General features: G+C 45.0%; 1 protein-coding gene across 1 annotated transcript in view; it reads left to right on the top strand.

Annotated features, from left to right (window-relative positions):
* LOC115170251 (FYVE and coiled-coil domain-containing protein 1) overlaps positions 1-18,079 on the top strand; it is a 55,139-nt gene that overhangs the window by 17,146 nt on the left and 19,914 nt on the right. The window contains exons 11-16 of the mRNA XM_029726649.1: positions 423-541; positions 3,404-3,571; positions 9,998-10,153; positions 10,661-10,869; positions 12,622-12,757; positions 12,870-12,974. Coding sequence (XP_029582509.1) covers positions 423-541; positions 3,404-3,571; positions 9,998-10,153; positions 10,661-10,869; positions 12,622-12,757; positions 12,870-12,974 — 893 coding nt within the window. The remainder of the gene's footprint in view (positions 1-422; positions 542-3,403; positions 3,572-9,997; positions 10,154-10,660; positions 10,870-12,621; positions 12,758-12,869; positions 12,975-18,079) is intronic.

Below are 18,079 nucleotides of genomic sequence, written 5' to 3'. Positions count from 1 at the left end.
ACACAGACACACACACAGACACACACACAGACACACACACACACAGACACACACACAGACACACAGACACACACACACACACACACACAGACACACACACACACACACACACACACACACAGACACACACACAGACACACACACACACACACACACACACAGACACAGACACGCACACGCGCGCACACATGCACACACACAGACAGACAGACAGACACACACACAGACACAAACACACACACACACACAGACACAGACACACACACACACACACACACACACACACACACACACACACACACACACACACACACACACACACACACACACACACAGACACATTTTTTTAATCTTCTCACTCCTTCCTAACCTCGACCCTACTAGACCTTCTAACAACTGAGCACGTTGTTGTTGTTGTGCAGAGTGAGAAGCAGGGCTTCCATCACCTTCTAGAGGATAACACCAGTTGGATCGCCACATCACAGAAGCTAATACAACAGAGAGAGGAGGAGATGCAGCACTTGACACACAAACTCGCCAGGTGACTGTATATAGGTAGTATACAACCTCACCAGGTGACTGTATATAGGTGTTATATAGGTAGTACACAACCTCACCAGGTGACTGTATATAGGTAGTACACAACCTCACCAGGTGACTGTATATAGGCAGTATACAACCTCACCAGGTGACTGTATATAGGTGTTATATAGGTAGTACACAACCTCGCCAGGTGACTGTATATAGGTGTTATATAGGTAGTACACAACCTCACCAGGTGACTGTATATAGGTGTTATATAGGTAGTACACAACCTCACCAGGTGACTGTATATAGGTGTTATATAGGTAGTATACAACCTCACCAGGTGACTGTATATAGGTAGTACACAACCTCACCAGGTGACTGTATATAGGTGTTATATAGGTAGTATACAACCTCACCAGGTGACTGTATATAGGTGTTATATAGGTAGTATACAACCTCACCAGGTGACTGTATATAGTTAGTACACAACCTCACCAGGTGACTGTATATAGGTGTTATATAGGTAGTATACAACCTCACCAGGTGACTGTATATAGGTGTTATATAGGTAGTATACAACCTCACCAGGTGACTGTATATAGGTGTTATATAGGTAGTACACAACCTCACCAGGTGACTGTATATAGGTGTTATATAGGTAGTACACAACCTCACCAGGTGACTGTATATAGGTGTTATATAGGTAGTATACAACCTCACCAGGTGACTGTATATAGGTGTTATATAGGTAGTATACAACCTCACCAGGTGACTGTATATAGGTGTTATATAGGTAGTATACAACCTCACCAGGTGACTGTATATAGGTGTTATATAGGTAGAACACAACCTCACCAGGTGACTGTATATAGGTAGTATACAACCTCACCAGGTGACTGTATATAGGTAGTATACAACCTCACCAGGTGACTGTATATAGGTGTTATATAGGTAGTACACAACCTCACCAGGTGACTGTATATAGGTGTTATATAGGTAGTAGACAACCTCACCAGGTGACTGTATATAGGTTTGTTGTTATATATGTGACTTGATTCAGGAAACTAGGCGAATGTTGAGGATCACTATTTCACACGAGAGCCATTTGAACGTAATCTTTTTCTTTTTTTTATCAAAATGCGTTTTTTGGCAGAAATGCTTTCTGGAACATGTGAACTTTCATGTGCCTTAATAACAAACTTGTATGCCATCTGTAAATACCAATACATTTGTTAAATTACGAGCCTAGTTGGTTTTAGCCACAGAAAAAGGACAGCAACTTTCCCGCTAGCAATGATTGGCTGAGATAATGAGTGGGCTGGACATGCCGAGAGATGAGTTGGGATTGGTCTGCCATATTGCATGCTTCTGTCTATTTGAGCTGGTCAGTATCTCTAGGTAATCCTGTCTAACACAGCTTTTTTTAATGTATCGTGTATTAAAACTGCATAAGTGTTGCTCTCCACTTTCTGGAGGACTGAGTTTTGAAATCAGTGGAATTAGAGTACGATAGCTAAGGAGATTGAGAAAACACCTGTCTCCGGATTACATCTTCAAACTAAGGGCAAGCGTGGCATCTGTGACAGGGAGAAACGTCCAATCATGATGTATACGGGTAAGATAGTCTAGCTAGCTACATTTTCAGATATTACACGTTTCTAATTTTGACAAAGTTGTTTTCATTTCAAGTTAAAATGTACTGTTAGCTAGCTAGCTAACATTGAACCTGGTTGGTTAGCTACCTGCAGAGCTAGCTAGCTAGCTACACGTCTTAACAAAATACTCCAATATGCAAGTAACCATTTCGGGTGCATTCGTAAATTCAGTCTGGCCATCTACTCCGATTTCAGAGCACTCTCGTCTCGTGTGAGGGTACCAGACCAGAGCGCAGAATAACTGATGAATTTACGAACGCTCAACACCCGTTGAATATGGCCGATGTCAGTAAACATCAGCAAAATATTGCTAATTAAATTGTTGCCAGCAGCACAGTTACAGTCACCAACGCTCTGGATAACATGAAAACAGCCTAACCAGCTCTGCTAGGGAGAGTAAAATGGTCAGAGTGAGCTGTTATCTAATTTCTGTCTGGAAGTAGCTAGCAAGCCTGCCAACATTAGCCAGTTAGCTTGGGTGCTTGACTGCCGTTGTGAGGTCAGAATGCTCGGATCAACCCTACTCGTCGGCCAGAGTGTCCAGTGTGCGCTCTGAATGCTCCAAGAGCGAAACGCTCTGAATTTACCAACGGACAATCTGACAGCACAGTTGCAGTCACCAACACTCTGGATAACATAACAGCCTAACCAGCTCTGCTAGGGAGAGTAATGTTCAGTGAGCTGTTCTCTCATTTGTGTCTGAAAGTAGCTAGTAAGTTAGCTTGGGTGCTTGACTGCTGTTGTTAGTACAGAACGCTCGGAGACAACCCTTAAAGAGATGGGTGGGGCTAAAGCTTAAGAGGGTGTGAACGATGCTGAATGGGTGGGGCCAAAGAAGAGCTCTCTAGTAGGTACCAAAACATTCAAAGGCCATTTTCTCAAAAGTGAGGTTACAAGTTTATCAACTGTCAAAGCAGAATTACTTTCCCATTGTTCCTCAAATGCAGTGTATGATATACCATTTTGTAGCTCTGTCTCTCTGCTTTTATCCAATGTAAAAATCACAATTTCAAATTTTGCTACATAAGACTGAATCAAGGCGGTCGGTCACATATAGTTCTGTGTGTCTTTTGTGACCACGTGAGTCTTTCCTGTCAGTCACAGTGAAGACATTATACAGTATGTCTCTGTTGTGTGTGTGCTGTCTTTAGGTGTAAGGATTGTATTATACTCATGTATTATATAGTTGTAGTATTATATCAATGTCTCTGTGGTATCAGGAGTGAAGAGAGCCTGGTTGTGTCTCAGAGGTCCTGTGAGGAGCTGAGGGAGGGACTACGGAAAGCCTGTCAGGACAAACAGAGCTATGAGCTTCGGACCTCAGCTGAACTGGACGACCTGTACCGCACCAAGATCAATCTGGAGGAAAGACTCATAGAACTCATCAGGTAATCAATCAATCAGTCAATCAATCAATCAATCAACAAATCAATCAATCAGTCAATCAACAAATCAATCAATCAATCAGTCAGCTGATTTGCTGATCAATCGATCTCGATCTATCATCAGTAATTATTTGTAACTGTGGTGTGTGGCGTCCCCTGTGTGTGTGTGCATGCGTGCGTGTGTTTTAGAGGTCTTCATGGGTCCAAAAAGTTGTACCCGTTCCGAAACGGACCTGGGGTTTTCCCACCAGGACCCAATGTGCATGAACTAATTAAATCATTTTAAAGACCAGTTCCGAACGGGGACAACAAGACCCGTTCCATATAGACCTGGTCGGCTCCGGAACTGGGGGAAAAAAGTCATTTTTAACCCCCTAAGGTCGATGTCCGCGCCCCCAGCTGGAATTTAATTAACGTAATAAAAAAAATCCCCATAAAAATCTGTCAGTTTAAACTAGAGATATGTTGTTTTACGTTAGATGCGTCTCAAACCACTGCATCTGCCTATGTAACACTTCCTGCATCTGCCTATGTAACACTTCCTGCATCTGTCTATGGAACACTTCCTGCATCTACCTATGGAACACTTCCTGCATCTGTCTATGTAACACTTCCTGCATCTGCCTATGTAACACTTCCTGCATCTGCCTATGTAACACTTCCTGCATCTGCCTATGTAACACTTCCTGCATCTGCCTATGTAACACTTCCTGCATCTGTCTATGTAACACTTCCTGCATCTGCCTATGTAACACTTCCTGCATCTGCCTATGTAACACTTCCTGCATCTGCCTATGTAACACTTCCTGCATCTGCCTATGTAACACTTCCTGCATCTGCCTATGTAACACTTCCTGCATCTGCCTATGTAACACTTCCTGCATCTGTCTATGTAACACTTCCTGCATCTGCCTATGTAACACTTCCTGCATCTGCCTATGGAACACTTCCTGCATCTGCCTATGTAACACTTCCTGCATCTGTCTATGTAACACTTCCTGCATCTGTCTATGTAACACTTCCTGCATCTGTCTATGGAACACTTCCTGCATCTGCCTATGTAACACCTCCTGCATCTGCCTATGTAACACTTCCTGCATCTGCCTATGGAACACTTCCTGCATCTGTCTATGTAACACTTCCTGCATCTGCCTATGGAACACTTCCTGCATCTGCCTATGTAACACTTCCTGCATCTGTCTATGTAACACTTCCTGCATCTGCCTATGTAACACTTCCTGCATCTCCCTATGGAACACTTCCTGCATCTGCCTATGGAACACTTCCTGCATCTGCCTATGGAACACTTCCTGCATCTGCCTATGGAACACTTCCTGCATCTGCCTATGTAACACTTCCTGCATCTGCCTATATAACACTTCCTGCATCTGCCTATGTAACACTTCCTGCATCTGCCTATATAACACTTCCTGCATCTGCCTATGTAACACTTCCTGCATCTGCCTATGTAACACTTCCTGCATCTGCCTATGTAACACTTCCTGCATCTGCCTATGTAACACTTCCTGCATCTGCCTATGTAACACTTCCTGCATCTGCCTATATAACACTTCCTGCATCTGCCTATGTAACACTTCCTGCATCTGCCTATATAACACTTCCTGCATCTGCCTATGTAACACTTCCTGCATCTGCGGTGAAAGGTGACAGAGCTAGAGCTGTGTTTGTTAGACCGTGAGACATTCCCGAAAATCAGTCTTCTCACAAAATGGTCTGTGACATTTGAACCTATTATGAACTGGGAATATGAGTCTCACAAACACGATGGTGATCTCTGTTTTGCTCTACGACCCCCACAAGCATCTTGGAACTTGTCTGAAGTCGGCAGCCGATCTGCCAACTTCTGTCTGTAGCATCCCAACAGTTTGGGCTGCATACTAATACACATATATAGATATATATATATATATATATATATAGATAGATAGATATATAGATATACAGTATTCAGATCTCTTGACCTGTTCCACGTTGTTACAGCCTTATTCCTCATCAATCTACACACAATACCCCATAATGACAAAGCAAAAACCTATTTTTATAATTTTTTTCCTAATTTATTAAAAATAAAACACTGAAATAACATTTACATAAGTATTCAGACCCTTTACTCAGTACTTTGTTGAAGCACCTTTGGCAGCGATTACGTCCTCGAGTCTTCTTGGGTATGACCCTACAAGATTGGCACACCTGTATTTGGTGAGTTTCTCCCATACTTCTGTGCAGATCCTCTCCAGCGCTGTCAGGTTGGATGGGGAGTGTCGCTGCACAGATATTTTCAGGTCTCTCCAGAGATGTTTGATCAGGTTCAGGTCCGGGCTCTGGCTGGGCCACTCAAGGACATTCAGAGACTTGTCCCGAAGCTACTCCCGCGCTCTCTTGGCTGTGTGCTTAGGGTCGTTGTCCTGTTGGAAGGTGAACCTTCACCCCAGTCTGAGGTACTGAGCGCTCTGGAGCAGGTTTTCATCAAGGATCTCTCTGTATTTTGCTCCATTCATCTTAGCCTCGATCCTGACTAGTCTCCCAGTCCCTGCCGCTGAAAAACATCCCCACAACATGATGCTGCCACCACCATGCTTCACCGTAGGGATGGTGCCAGGTTTCCTCCAGACGTGACGCTTGACATTCAGACCAAATAATTCAATCTTGGTTTCATCAGACCAGAGAATCTTGTTTCTCATGGTCTGAGAATCGTTTAGGTGCCTTTTGGTAAACTCCAAGCGGGCTGTCATGTGCCTTTTACTGAGGAGTGGCTTCTGTCTGGCCACTCTACCATAAAGGCCTGATTGGTGGAGTGCTGCAGAGATGGTTGTCCTTCTGGAAGGTTCTCCCATCTCCACAGAAATCTGGAGCTCTGTCAGAGTGACCATCAGGTTCTTGGTCAACTCCCTGACCAAGGCCCTCCTCACCTGATTGCTCCGTTTGGCCGGGCAGCCAGCTCTAGGAAGAGTCTTGGTGGTTCCAGACTTCTTCCATTTAAGAATGATGGAGGCCACTGTGTTCTTGGGGACCTTCAATGCCCTAGATCTATGCCTCGACACAATCCTGTCTCGGAGCTCTACTGACAACTCCTTCGACCTCATGGCTTGGTTTTTGCTCTGACATGCACTGTCAACTGTGGGACCTTATATAGACAGGTGCGTGCCTTTCCATATCATGTCCAATCAGTTGAATTTACCACAGGTGGACTCCAATCAAGTTGTAGAAACATCTCAAGGATGATCAATGGAAACAGGATGCACCTGAGCTCAATTTTGATTCTCATAGCAAAGGTATTATAAATAAGGTATTTCTGGAAATGGTTTTATTGAATCGATTTTAGAATAAGGTTGTAACAAAATGTGGGAAAAGTCAAGGGGTCAGAATGCTTTCCGAAGGCACTTTAAGACCCCTCTGTGGAAAGGTGAGACTCTCACAAATACGTACATGTTGGTTGTTTTGCTCTAGGATGCCCACCAGACTCACACAACTCGTCTGAAGTTCCCCTGTACTTGTTGAAAACATTTATGGAAGTACAGTATAGATGGAGACTGTTTAGTACTGAAAAATAAGGGGTTAAATAATGTGAAAAATATAAATGTTTCCTGATCTTTCTTATATCTCTGACACTTCAGAACAAACGTCCTTCAGATTTTTTTTGGGGGGGGCTATCTGTTATTCAATGTGTTTCTATGGGCTAATAGCAGTAATCTGTTATTCAATGTGTTTCTATGGGCTAATAGCAGTAATCTGTTATTCAATGTGTTTCTATGGGCTAATAGCAGTAATCTGTTATTCAATGTGTTTCTATGGGCTAATAGCAGTAATCTGTTATTCAATGTGTTTCTATGGGCTAATAGCAGTAATCTGTTATTCAATGGGTTTCTATGGGCTAATAGCAGTAAGGACTATCTGTTATTCAATGCGTTTTTTCCTCAAACATATATATTATACTACGAGGGGTCTTAAAATTCAAACTCAACTAGCTAAATGACCCTTGGTATGACCTTAAAACAATTCCATATAGATTATTATAGCCTGTTCTGTTCTGGGTGAAGCTGCTTTACTAACCAGAGACTGCTCTAGCAGGAGGGGAGGGGCCATACTGGGGAGCAGGGAGGGAGAGAAGAGAGACAACCAACCAAGCTGACTTACACTATAGTACACAAATACACTACATGGCCAAAAGTATGTGGACACCTGCTCGTCCAAAACGAGCAGAGTGGAGTTGGTCTCCCCTTTGCTGCTATAACAGCCTCCTCTCTTCAGGGAAGGCTTTCCACTAGATGTTGGAACATTGCTGCTATAACAGCCTCCACTCTTCTGGGAAGGCTTTCCACTAGATGTTGGTACATTGCTGCTATAACAGCCTCCTCTCTTCTGGGAAGGCTTTCCACTAGATGCTGGAACATTGCTGCAGGGGACTTGCTTCCATTCAGCCACAAGAGCATTAGTGAGGTCGGGCACTGATGTTGGGCGATTATGCCTGGCTCTCAGTCGGCGTTCCAATTCATCCCAAAGGTGTTTGATGGGGTTGAGGTCAGGGTTCTGTGCAGGCCAGTCAAGTTCTTCCACACCGATCTCGACAAACCATTTCTGTATGGACCTCGCTTTGTGCATGGGGGCATCGTCATGCTGAAACAGGAAAGGGCCTTCCTCAAACTGTTGTCATAAAGTTGGAAGCACAGAATCATCTAGAATGTCATTGTATGCTGTAGCGTTAAGATTTCCCTTCACTGGAACTAAGGGGCCAGAACCATGAAAAACAGCCCCAGACCATTATTCATCCTCCACTAAACTTTACAGTTGTAACTATGCATTGGGGCAGGTATCGTTCTCCTGGCATCCGCCAGTACCCAGATTAGTCCGTCAGACTGCCAGATGGTGAAGTGTGATTCATCACTCCAGAGAACGCGTTTCCACTGCTCCAGAGTCCAATGGCGGCCGACGCTCGGCATTGTGTATGATCTTAGGCTTGTGTGCGGCTGCTCGGCCATGGAAACCCATTTAATGAAGCTCCCGAGAAACAGTTATTGTGCTGATGTTGCTTCCAGAGGCAGTTTTGAACTAGGTAGTGGAGTCTTGCAACTGAGGACAGATGATTTTTACATGCTACAACACTCGGCGGTCCCGTTCTGTGAGCTTGTGTGGCCTACCACTTCACGGCTGAGCCGTTGTTGCTCCTAGACTTTTCCACTTCACAAGAACAGAACTTACAGTTGACCGGGAAGCTCTAGCCGGGCAGACATTTGACGAACTGACTTAATGGAAAGGTGGTATCCTATGATGGTGCCACGTTGAAAGCCACTGAGCTCTTCAGTACGGGCCATTCTACTGCCAACGTTTGTCTATAGAGATTGCATGGCTGTGTGCTTGATTTTATACTGTGGCTGAAATAGCTGAATCCACTAATTTGAAAGGGGTGTCCACATACTTTTGACCATGTAGTGTAGCTGCCATAGCTAGATTATTTACCTTAAACGATGATTACGAAGTACTTGTCTTGACTGCATCAAACCGGGAGAAGCTAGTTAAGCTAGCTACCGTTAGCTAGCTAGGCTAACTGAGGCTGCAGTGCATGTGTTTTCTAATCCTACAGTTCCAGATAACAACAACTCCATTCAGAATATAAAGGAGCAGCCGACCTGTTGGCTCTTGGTTGTAGCCTGTCCTTCTCCTTTAACTCTTAATGCCATCTTCCCCAACGGCCCAGCTAGAAGAGCTCTAGTTGATTAGATTCTCCTAACTAACGGAGGCTCTAGAACTGTAGCCTGTCCTTCTCCTTTAACTTTTAATGCCATCTTCCATTGATTAGATTTCTCCTAACTTTTATCACACGGAGGCTCTAGAACTGTAGCCTACTGCAGCTTTGACTCATTGGGCGGCAGGGTAGCCTAGTGGTTAGAGTGTTGGACTAGTAACCAAAAGGTTGCAAGTTCGAATCCCTGAGCTGACAAGGTAAAAATCCATCGTTCTGCCCCTGAACAAGGCAGTTAACCCACTGTTCCCCGGTAGGCTGTCATTGAAAATAAGAATTTGTTCTTAACTGACTTGCCTAGTTAAATAAAGGTAAAATAAATAAAAAATAAAAAAAATAGATGGCCAACACCTTGCTACATGTGCCACGCTCCACTCTCATGAAAAGCCAAGAGCAGCAGCAGCAGTCGCGTTCGGATCTGTACGTGCCTTTCCGAAGAAGTCAGTTAAAAAGCGCCGTACCCGAGACCTGTGACAGATCAGATCCGACCCAGACCTGAGACATTATTTTGGATCCAGACCCAGTCGGGTCATGGATCGGGTCCTGGAGTATTTGGGTACAGGTGGACCTGTGAAGATCTGTGTGTGTGTCGTGTCTTTCCAGGGAGAAGGATGGATTGGGACAGACGTGTGCATGCCCTGTGTGAATTATACCGTGTGTGTATTATCCAGGGAGAAGGATGCCTTGTGGCAGAAGTCTGATGCTCTGGAGTTTGAGCAGAAGTTGAGAGCGGAAGAGCAGACAGAGAGAGATACCTGTAGCAATACCTCTCACTGTCTCTCCTGCAGCAGTCCATTCAGCTGGTGGCTTCACAGACACACCTGCAGGTAACTCTCACTGTCTCTCCTGCAGCAGTCCATTCAGCTGGTGGCTTCACAGACACACCTGCAGGTAACTCTCACTGTCTCTCCTGCAGCAGTCCATTCAGCTGGTGGCTTCACAGACACACCTGCAGGTAACTCTCACTGTCTCTCCTGCAGCAGTCCATTCAGCTGGTGTCAGGTATCTCTCACTGTCTCTCCTGCAGCAGTCCATTCAGCTGATGTCAGGTAACTCTCACTGTCTCTCCTGCAGCAGTCCATTCAGCTGGTGTCAGGTATCTCTCACTGTCTCTCCTGCAGCAGTCCATTCAGCTGGTGTCAGGTATCTCTCACTGTCTCTCCTGCAGCAGTCCATTCAGCTGGTGTCAGGTAACTCTCACTGTCTCTCCTGCAGCAGTCCATTCAGCTGGTGTCAGGTAACTCTCACTGTCTCTCCTGCAGCAGTCCATTCAGCTGGTGTCAGGTATCTCTCACTGTCTCATTGTCTCTCTCTGTATTCTGTATTCTCCCTAGACTGTGTGGCCGTGGGTTCTGCTACTACTGCTGCAGTAACACAGTCAGCCTGATGGAGGGGGGCGCCAGAGAGCGCTGCTGCTCAGTCTGCTACAGTCAGCACAGTGCTGTGGTAGAGCGCCATCCTCAGGAAGATACCTGTACTGCACCACACACACCCTTCAACCCTCTGCCCCAACCTGGCAGAACCATGCAACCCAGCAACACAGGTGAGACCACATACACACTCAGACACACACTCTTAAATTAGACGGATGGTTACACAAACATTATTTCATACTCACTCAATATCTCTCTTTTACTCATATTCTTTCTTTCTTTCGCTCTCTCCTTTCCTCTCCTCTCCTCTCCTCTCCTCTCCTCTCCTCTCCTCTCCTCTCCTCTCCTCTCCTCTCCTCTCCTCTCCTCTCCTCTCCTCTCTCTCTCCTCTCCTCTCCTCTCTCCTCTCTATCTTCTCTCTCCTCTCTCTCCCTCTCTCTCTCCTCTCTCTCTCCTCTCCTCTCCTCTCCTCTCCTCTCCTCTCCTCTCCTCTCCTCTCCTCTCCTCTCCTCTCCTCTCCTCTCCTCTCTCTCTCCTCTCCTCTCCTCTCCTCTCTCCTCTCTATCTTCTCTCTCCTCTCTCCTCTCTCTCTCCTCTCTCCTCTCTCTCTCCTCTCCTCTCCTCTCCTCTCTCCCCTCTCTCTCTCCTCTCTCTACCCTCTCTCCTCTCTCTACCCTCTCTCCTCTCTCTCCTCTCTCTCTCCTCTCTATCTTCTCTCTCCTCTCTATCCTCTCTCTCGCTCACTCACTCTCACTCGTTTCAATTTAAGGGCTTTATTGGCATGGGAAACATATGTTTAGTGAAATAGATAATTAACACTTGGTGAAATAAACAATAAAAATGAACAGTAAACATTACACTCACAAAAGTTCCAAAAGAATAAAGACATTTCAAATGTCATATCATGTCTATATACAGTGTTGTAACGATGTGCAAATAGTTAAAGTACAAAAGGGAAAATAAATAAACATAAATATGGGTTGTATTTACAATGGTGTTTGTTCTTCATTGGTTGCCCTTTTCTTGTGGCTACAGGTCAAATCTTGCTGCTGTGATGGCACACTGTGGTATTTCACCCAATAGATATGGGAGTTTATCAAAATTGAATTTGTTTTCAAATTCTTTGTGTATCTGTGTAATCTGAGGGAAATATGTGTCTCTAACATGGTCATACATTTGGCAGGAGGTTAGGAAATGCAGATCAGTTTCCACATCATTTTGTGGGCAGTGTTGCACATAGCCTGTCTTCTCTTGAGAGCCAGGTCTGCCTACGGCGGCCTTTCTCAATAGCAAGGCTATGCTCACTGAGTCTGTACATAGTCAAAGATTTCCTTAATGTTGGGTCAGTCACAGTGGTCAGGTATTCTGCCACTGTGTACTCTCTGTTTAGGGACAAATAGGATTCTAGTTTGCTCAGTTTTTTTGTAAATTCTTTCCAATATGTCAAGTATGTATCATTTTGTTTTCTAATGATTTGTTTGGGTCTAATTGTGTTGCTGTCCTGGGGCTCTGTGGGGTCTGTTTGTGTTTGTGAACAGAGCCCCAGGACCAGCTTGCTTTGGGGACTCTTCTCCAGGTTCATCTCTCTGTAGGTGATGGCTTTGTTATGGAAGGTTTGGGAATCGCTTCCTTTTAGTTGGTTGTAGAATTTATTGGCTTTTAACTGGATTTTGATAATTAGCGAGTATTGTCCTAATTCTCCTCTGCATGCATTATTTGGTGTTTTACGTTGTACACAGAGGATTATTTTTGCAGAATTCTGCATGCAGAGTCTCAATTTGGTGTTTGTCCCATTTTGTGAATTCTTGGTTGGTGACCGGACCTCACAACCATAAAGGGCAATGGGTTCTATAACTGAAGTATTTTTTTTTTAGCCAGATCCTAATTGGTCTAATGTTATGTTCCTTCTCTCTCACTCTCAGACCCGGCAGTGCCAAGGGCAGATGACGCTGCATATGACATCATAACAGAAGAGGAAGTAATTGGTGTTTCCAACAGTCACTCTCTCTCCTTCACTACCTGCTCTCCTCACACCAAACCCCAGGGGGCAGCAGAGCCGTGAGTACACACACATACAGACATACACATTCAGAACACATGCCTGATGCTATTTTTGATACTGTGTGTGTTTGTTTGTTTGTTTGTTTGTTTGTTTGTTTGTTTTGCCTAGTAACGGTGGTGCCAGTACAGCAGACACCACACCAGAGGACCTACATGACCAGACTGGAGCTGTTCAGGATGCAGAGATCTGTCTGCTGAGGAGTGGAGAACTCACGTGAGTCAGACCAACATTCACCATGACCACCATGGCCAGAATTACAGTACCAGTCAAAAGTTTGGACAAGCATTCAAAGGTTTTTTGTTATTTTTTAAAATGTTTTCTACATTGTACAATAATAGTGAAGACCTTAAAATTATGAAATAAACACATATGGAATCATGTAGTAACCAAAAAAGTGTTAAACATGATTCTTCATAGTAGCCACCCTTTGCACACTTTTGGCATACTCTCAACCAGCTTCACCTGGAATGCTTTTCTAGCAGTCTTGAATGAGTTCCCACATATACTGAGCGCTTGTTGGCTGCTTTTCCTTCACTCTGCGGTCCAACTCATCCCAAACCATCTCAATTGGGTTGAGGTCAGGTGATTGTGGAGGCCAGGTCATCTGATGCAGCATTCCATCACTCTCCTTCTTAGTCAAATAGCCCTTAAACAGCCTGGAGGTGTGTTGGGTCATTGTCCTGTTGAAAAACAAATAATAGTCCCACTAAGCACAAACCAGATGGGATGGCGTATCACTGCAGAATGCTGTGGTAGCCATGCTGGTTAAGTGTGCCTTGAATTATAAATAAATCACAGACAGTGTGACCAGCAAAGCACCATCACACCTCCTCCTCCATGCTTCACGGTGGGAACCACACATGAGGAGATCATCCATTCACCTACTCTGCGTCTCACAACAACAAGGCGGTTGGAACCAAAAATCTCAAACTTGGACTCATCAGACCAAATGACAGATTTCCACCTGTCTAATGTCCATTCAAATCAAATCAAATGTATTTATATAGCCCTTCGTATATCAGCGGAAATCTCAAAGTGCTGTACAGAAACCCAGCCTAAAACCCCAAACAGCAAGCAATGCATGTGAAAGAGGCACGGTGGCTGGGAAAAACTCCCTAGGAAAAACTCCCTAGAAAGGCCAAAAACCTAGGAAGAAACCTAGAGAGGAACCAGGCTATGAGGGGTGGCCAGTCCTCTTCTGGCTGTGCCGGGTGGATATTATAACAGAACATGGTCAAGATGTTAAAATGTTCATAAATGACCAGCATGGTCAAATAATAATAATCATTGTAGTTGTCGAGGGTGCAACAAGCACGTCCGGTGAACAGGTCAGGGTTCCGTAGCCGCAGGCAGAACAGTTGAAACTGGAGCAGCAGCATGGCCAGGTGGACTGGGGACAGCAAGGAGTCATCATGCCAGGTAGTCCCGAGGCATGGTCCTAGGGCTCAGGTCCTCCGAGAGAAAGAAAGAAAGAAAGAAAGAGAGAATTAGAGAGAGCATATTTAAATTCACACAGGACACCGGATAAGACAAGAGAATACTCCAGATGAAACAGACTGACCCTAGCCCCCCGGCACATAAACTACTGCAGCATAAATACTGGAGGCTGAGACAGGAGGGATCAGAAGACACTGTAGCCCCATCCGATGATACCCCCGGACAGGGCCAAACAGGCAGGATATAACCCCATTGATCGTGTTTCTTGGCCCAAGAAAGTCTCTTCTTCTTATTGGTGTCCTTTAGTAGGGGTTTCTTTGCAGCACTTAGACCATGAAGGCCTGATTCACGCCTCCTCTGAACAGTTGATGTTGAACTCCGTGAAGCATTTATTTGGGCTGCAATCTGAGGTGCAGTTAACTCTAATGAACTTATCCTCTGCAGTAGAGGTAACTCTGGGTCTTCCTTTCCTGTGGTGGTCCTCGTGAGAGCCAGTTTCATCATAGCGCTTGACAGTTAAACTTTCGAAGTTGTTGTTGTTGGGTTTCTCTCTGATTCAGAGGGGTTGAGTTAAATGCTGAAGACACATTTCAGTTGAAGGCATTTAGTTGTACAACTGACTAGGTATCCTCCTTTCCCTTTCTAATGAACTTATCCTCTGCAGCAGAGGGAACTCTGGGTCTTCCTTTCCTGTGGCGGTCCTCATGAGAGCCAGTTTCATCATAGCGCTTGATGGTTGTTGCGACTGCACTTGAATAAACTTTAAGTTCTTGAAATTTTCCACATTGACTGTCCTTCATGTCTTAAAATAATTTTTTATTTATTTTTTATTTCACCTTTATTTAACTAGGTAGGCTAGTTGAGAACAAGTTCTCATTTGCAACTGCGACCTGGCCAAGATAAAGCATAGCAATTTGACACATACAACAACACAGAGTTACACATGGAATAAACAAAACATACGTCAATAATACAGTAGAACAAAAGAAAACAAAAGTCTATATACAGTGAGTGCAAATGAGGTAAGTTAAGGGAGTTAAGGCAATAAATAGGCCATGGTGGCGAAGTAATTACAATACACCAATTAAACACTGGAATGGTAGATGTGCAGAAGATGAATGTGCAAGTAGAGATTCAGGGGTGCAAAGAAGCAGGATAAATAAATAACAATATGGGGATGTGGTAGGTAGATGGGCTGTTTACCGATGGGCTATGTACAGGTGCAGTGTTCTGTGAGCTGCTCTGACAGCTGGTGGTAATAGCTAGTGAGGGAGATATGAGTCTGAAGCTTTAGTGATTTTTGCAGTTCGTTCCAGTCATTGGCAGCAGAGAACTGGAAGGAAAGGCAACCAAAGGAGGAATTGGCTTTGGGGATGACCAGTGAGATATACCTGCTGGAGCGCGTGCTACGGGTGGGTGCTGCTATGGTGACCAGTGAGCTGAGATAAGGCGGGGCTTTACCTAGCAGAGACTTGTAGATAACCTGTAGCCAGTGGGTTTGGCGACGAGTATGAAGCGAGGGCCAACAAACGAGAGCGTACAGGTCGCAATGGTGGGTAGTGTATGGGGCTTTGGTGACAAAACGGATGGCACTGTGATAGACTGCATCCAATTTATTGAGTAGAGTGTTGGAGGCTATTTCATAGATGACATCGCCGAAGTCGAGGATCGGTAGGATGGTCAGTTTTACGAGGGTATGTTTGGCAGCATGAGTGAAGGATGCTTTGTTGCGATATAGGAAGCCGATTCTAGATTTAATTTTGAATTGGAGATGCTTAATGTGAGTCTGGAAGGAGAGTTTACAGTCTAACCAGACACCTAGGTATTTGTTGTTGTTCACGTATTCTAAGTCAGAACCGTCCAGAATAGTGATGCTGGACGGACGGGCAGGTGCGGGCAGCGAACGGTTGAAGAGCATGCATTTAGTTTTACTTGCATTTAAGAGCAGTTGGAGGCCACAGAAGGAGTGTTGTATGGCATTGAAGCTCGTTTGGAGGTTTGTTAGCACAGTGTCCAAGGAAGGGCCAGAAGTATACAGAATGGTGTCGTCTGCGTAGAGGTGGATCAGAGACTCACTAGCAGCAAGAGAGACACCATTAATGTATACAGAGAAGAGAGTCGGCCTGAGAATTGAACCCTGTGGCACACCCATAGAGACTGCCAGAGGTCCGGACAACAGGCCCTCCGATTTGACACACTGAACTCTATCAGAGAAGTAGTTGGTGAACCAGGCGAGGCAATCATTTGAGAAACCAAGGCTGTCGAGTCTGCCAATAAGAATGTGGTGATTGACAGAGTCGAAGCCTTGGCCAGGTCGATGAATACGGCTGCACATTAATATCTCTTATTGATGGCGGTTATGATGTCGTTTAGTACCTTGAGCGTGGCTGAGGTTCACCCATGGCCAGCTCTGAAACCAGATTGCATAGCGGAGGAGGTACGGTGGGATTCGAAATGGACGGTGATCTGTTTGTTAACTTGGCTTTCGAAGACCTTAGAAAGGCAGGGCAGGATAGGTCTGTAGCAGTTTGGGTCAAGAGTATCCCCTCCTTTGAAGAGGGGGATGACCGCAGCAGCTTTCCAATCTTTGCAAATCTCAGACGATACGAAAGAGAGGTTGAACAGGCTAGTAATAGGAGTTGCAACAATTTTGGCAGATCATTTTAGAAAGAGAGGGTCCAGATTGTCTAGCCCGGCTGATTTGTAGGGGTCCAGATTTTGCAGCTCTTTCAGAACATCAGCTATCTGGATTTGGGTGAAGGAGAAATGGTGGGGGCTTTGGCGGGTTGCTGTGGAGGGTGCCGAGCAGTTGACCGGGGTAGGGGTAGCCAGGTGGAAAGCATGACCAGCCGTAGAGAAATGCTTATTGAAATTCTCAATTATTGTGGATTTATCGGTGGTAACAGTGTTTCCTAGCCTCAGAGCAGTGGGCAGCTGGGAGGAGGTGCTCTTATTCTCCTTGGACTTTACAGTGTCCCAGAACTTTTTTGAGTTTGTACTACAGGATGCAAATTTCTGTTTGAAAAAGCTAGCCTTAGCTTTCCTAACTGCCTGTGTATATTTGTTCCTAACTTCCCTGAAAAGTTGCATATCACGGGGGCTATTCGATGCTAATGCAGAACGCCACAGGATGTTTATGTGCTGGTCAAGGGCAGTCAGGTCTGGAGTGAACCAAGGACTATATCTATTCCTAGTTCTACATTTTTGAATGGGGAATGGTGAGGAAGGCACTTTTAAAGAATAACCAGGCATCCTCTACTGACGGGATGAGGTCAATGTCATTCCAGGATACCCCGGCCAGGTCGATTAGAAAGACCTGCTCGCAGAAATGCTTTAGGGAGCGTTTGACAGTGATAAGTGGAGGTCGTTTGACCGCTGACCCATTACGGATGCAGGCAGTGAGGCAGTGATCGCTGAGATCTTGATTGAAAACAGCAGAGGTGTATTTGGAGGGCGAGTTAGTTAGGAATGACATCTATGAGGGTTCCCGTGTTTATGGATTTGGGGTTGTACCTGGTAGGTTCATTGATAATTTGTGTGAGATTGAGGGCATCAAGCTTAGATTGTAGGATGGCCGGGGTGTTAAGCATGTCCTAGTTTAGGTCACCTAGTAACACGAGCTCTGAAGATAGATGGGGGGCAATCAGTTCACATATGGTGTCCAGGGCACAGCTGGGGGCAGAAGGTAGTCTATAGCAAGCGGCAACAGTGAGAGACTTGTTTCTGGAAAGGTGAATTTTTAGAAGTAGAAGCTCGAATTGTTTGGGTACAGACCTGGATAGTAAGACAGAACTCTGCAGGCTATTTTTGCAGTAGATTGCAACGCAGCCCCCTTTGGCAGTTCGATCTTGGCGGAAAATGTTAAAGTTAGGGATGGAGAT

Source organism: Salmo trutta, chromosome 31, assembly GCF_901001165.1.
Source record: "Salmo trutta chromosome 31, fSalTru1.1, whole genome shotgun sequence".
NCBI classification, from domain to species: Eukaryota; Metazoa; Chordata; class Actinopteri; order Salmoniformes; family Salmonidae; genus Salmo; species Salmo trutta.
Note: the sequence above shows the minus strand (reverse complement) of the source record. Positions and strands in the feature narration are given on the sequence as shown.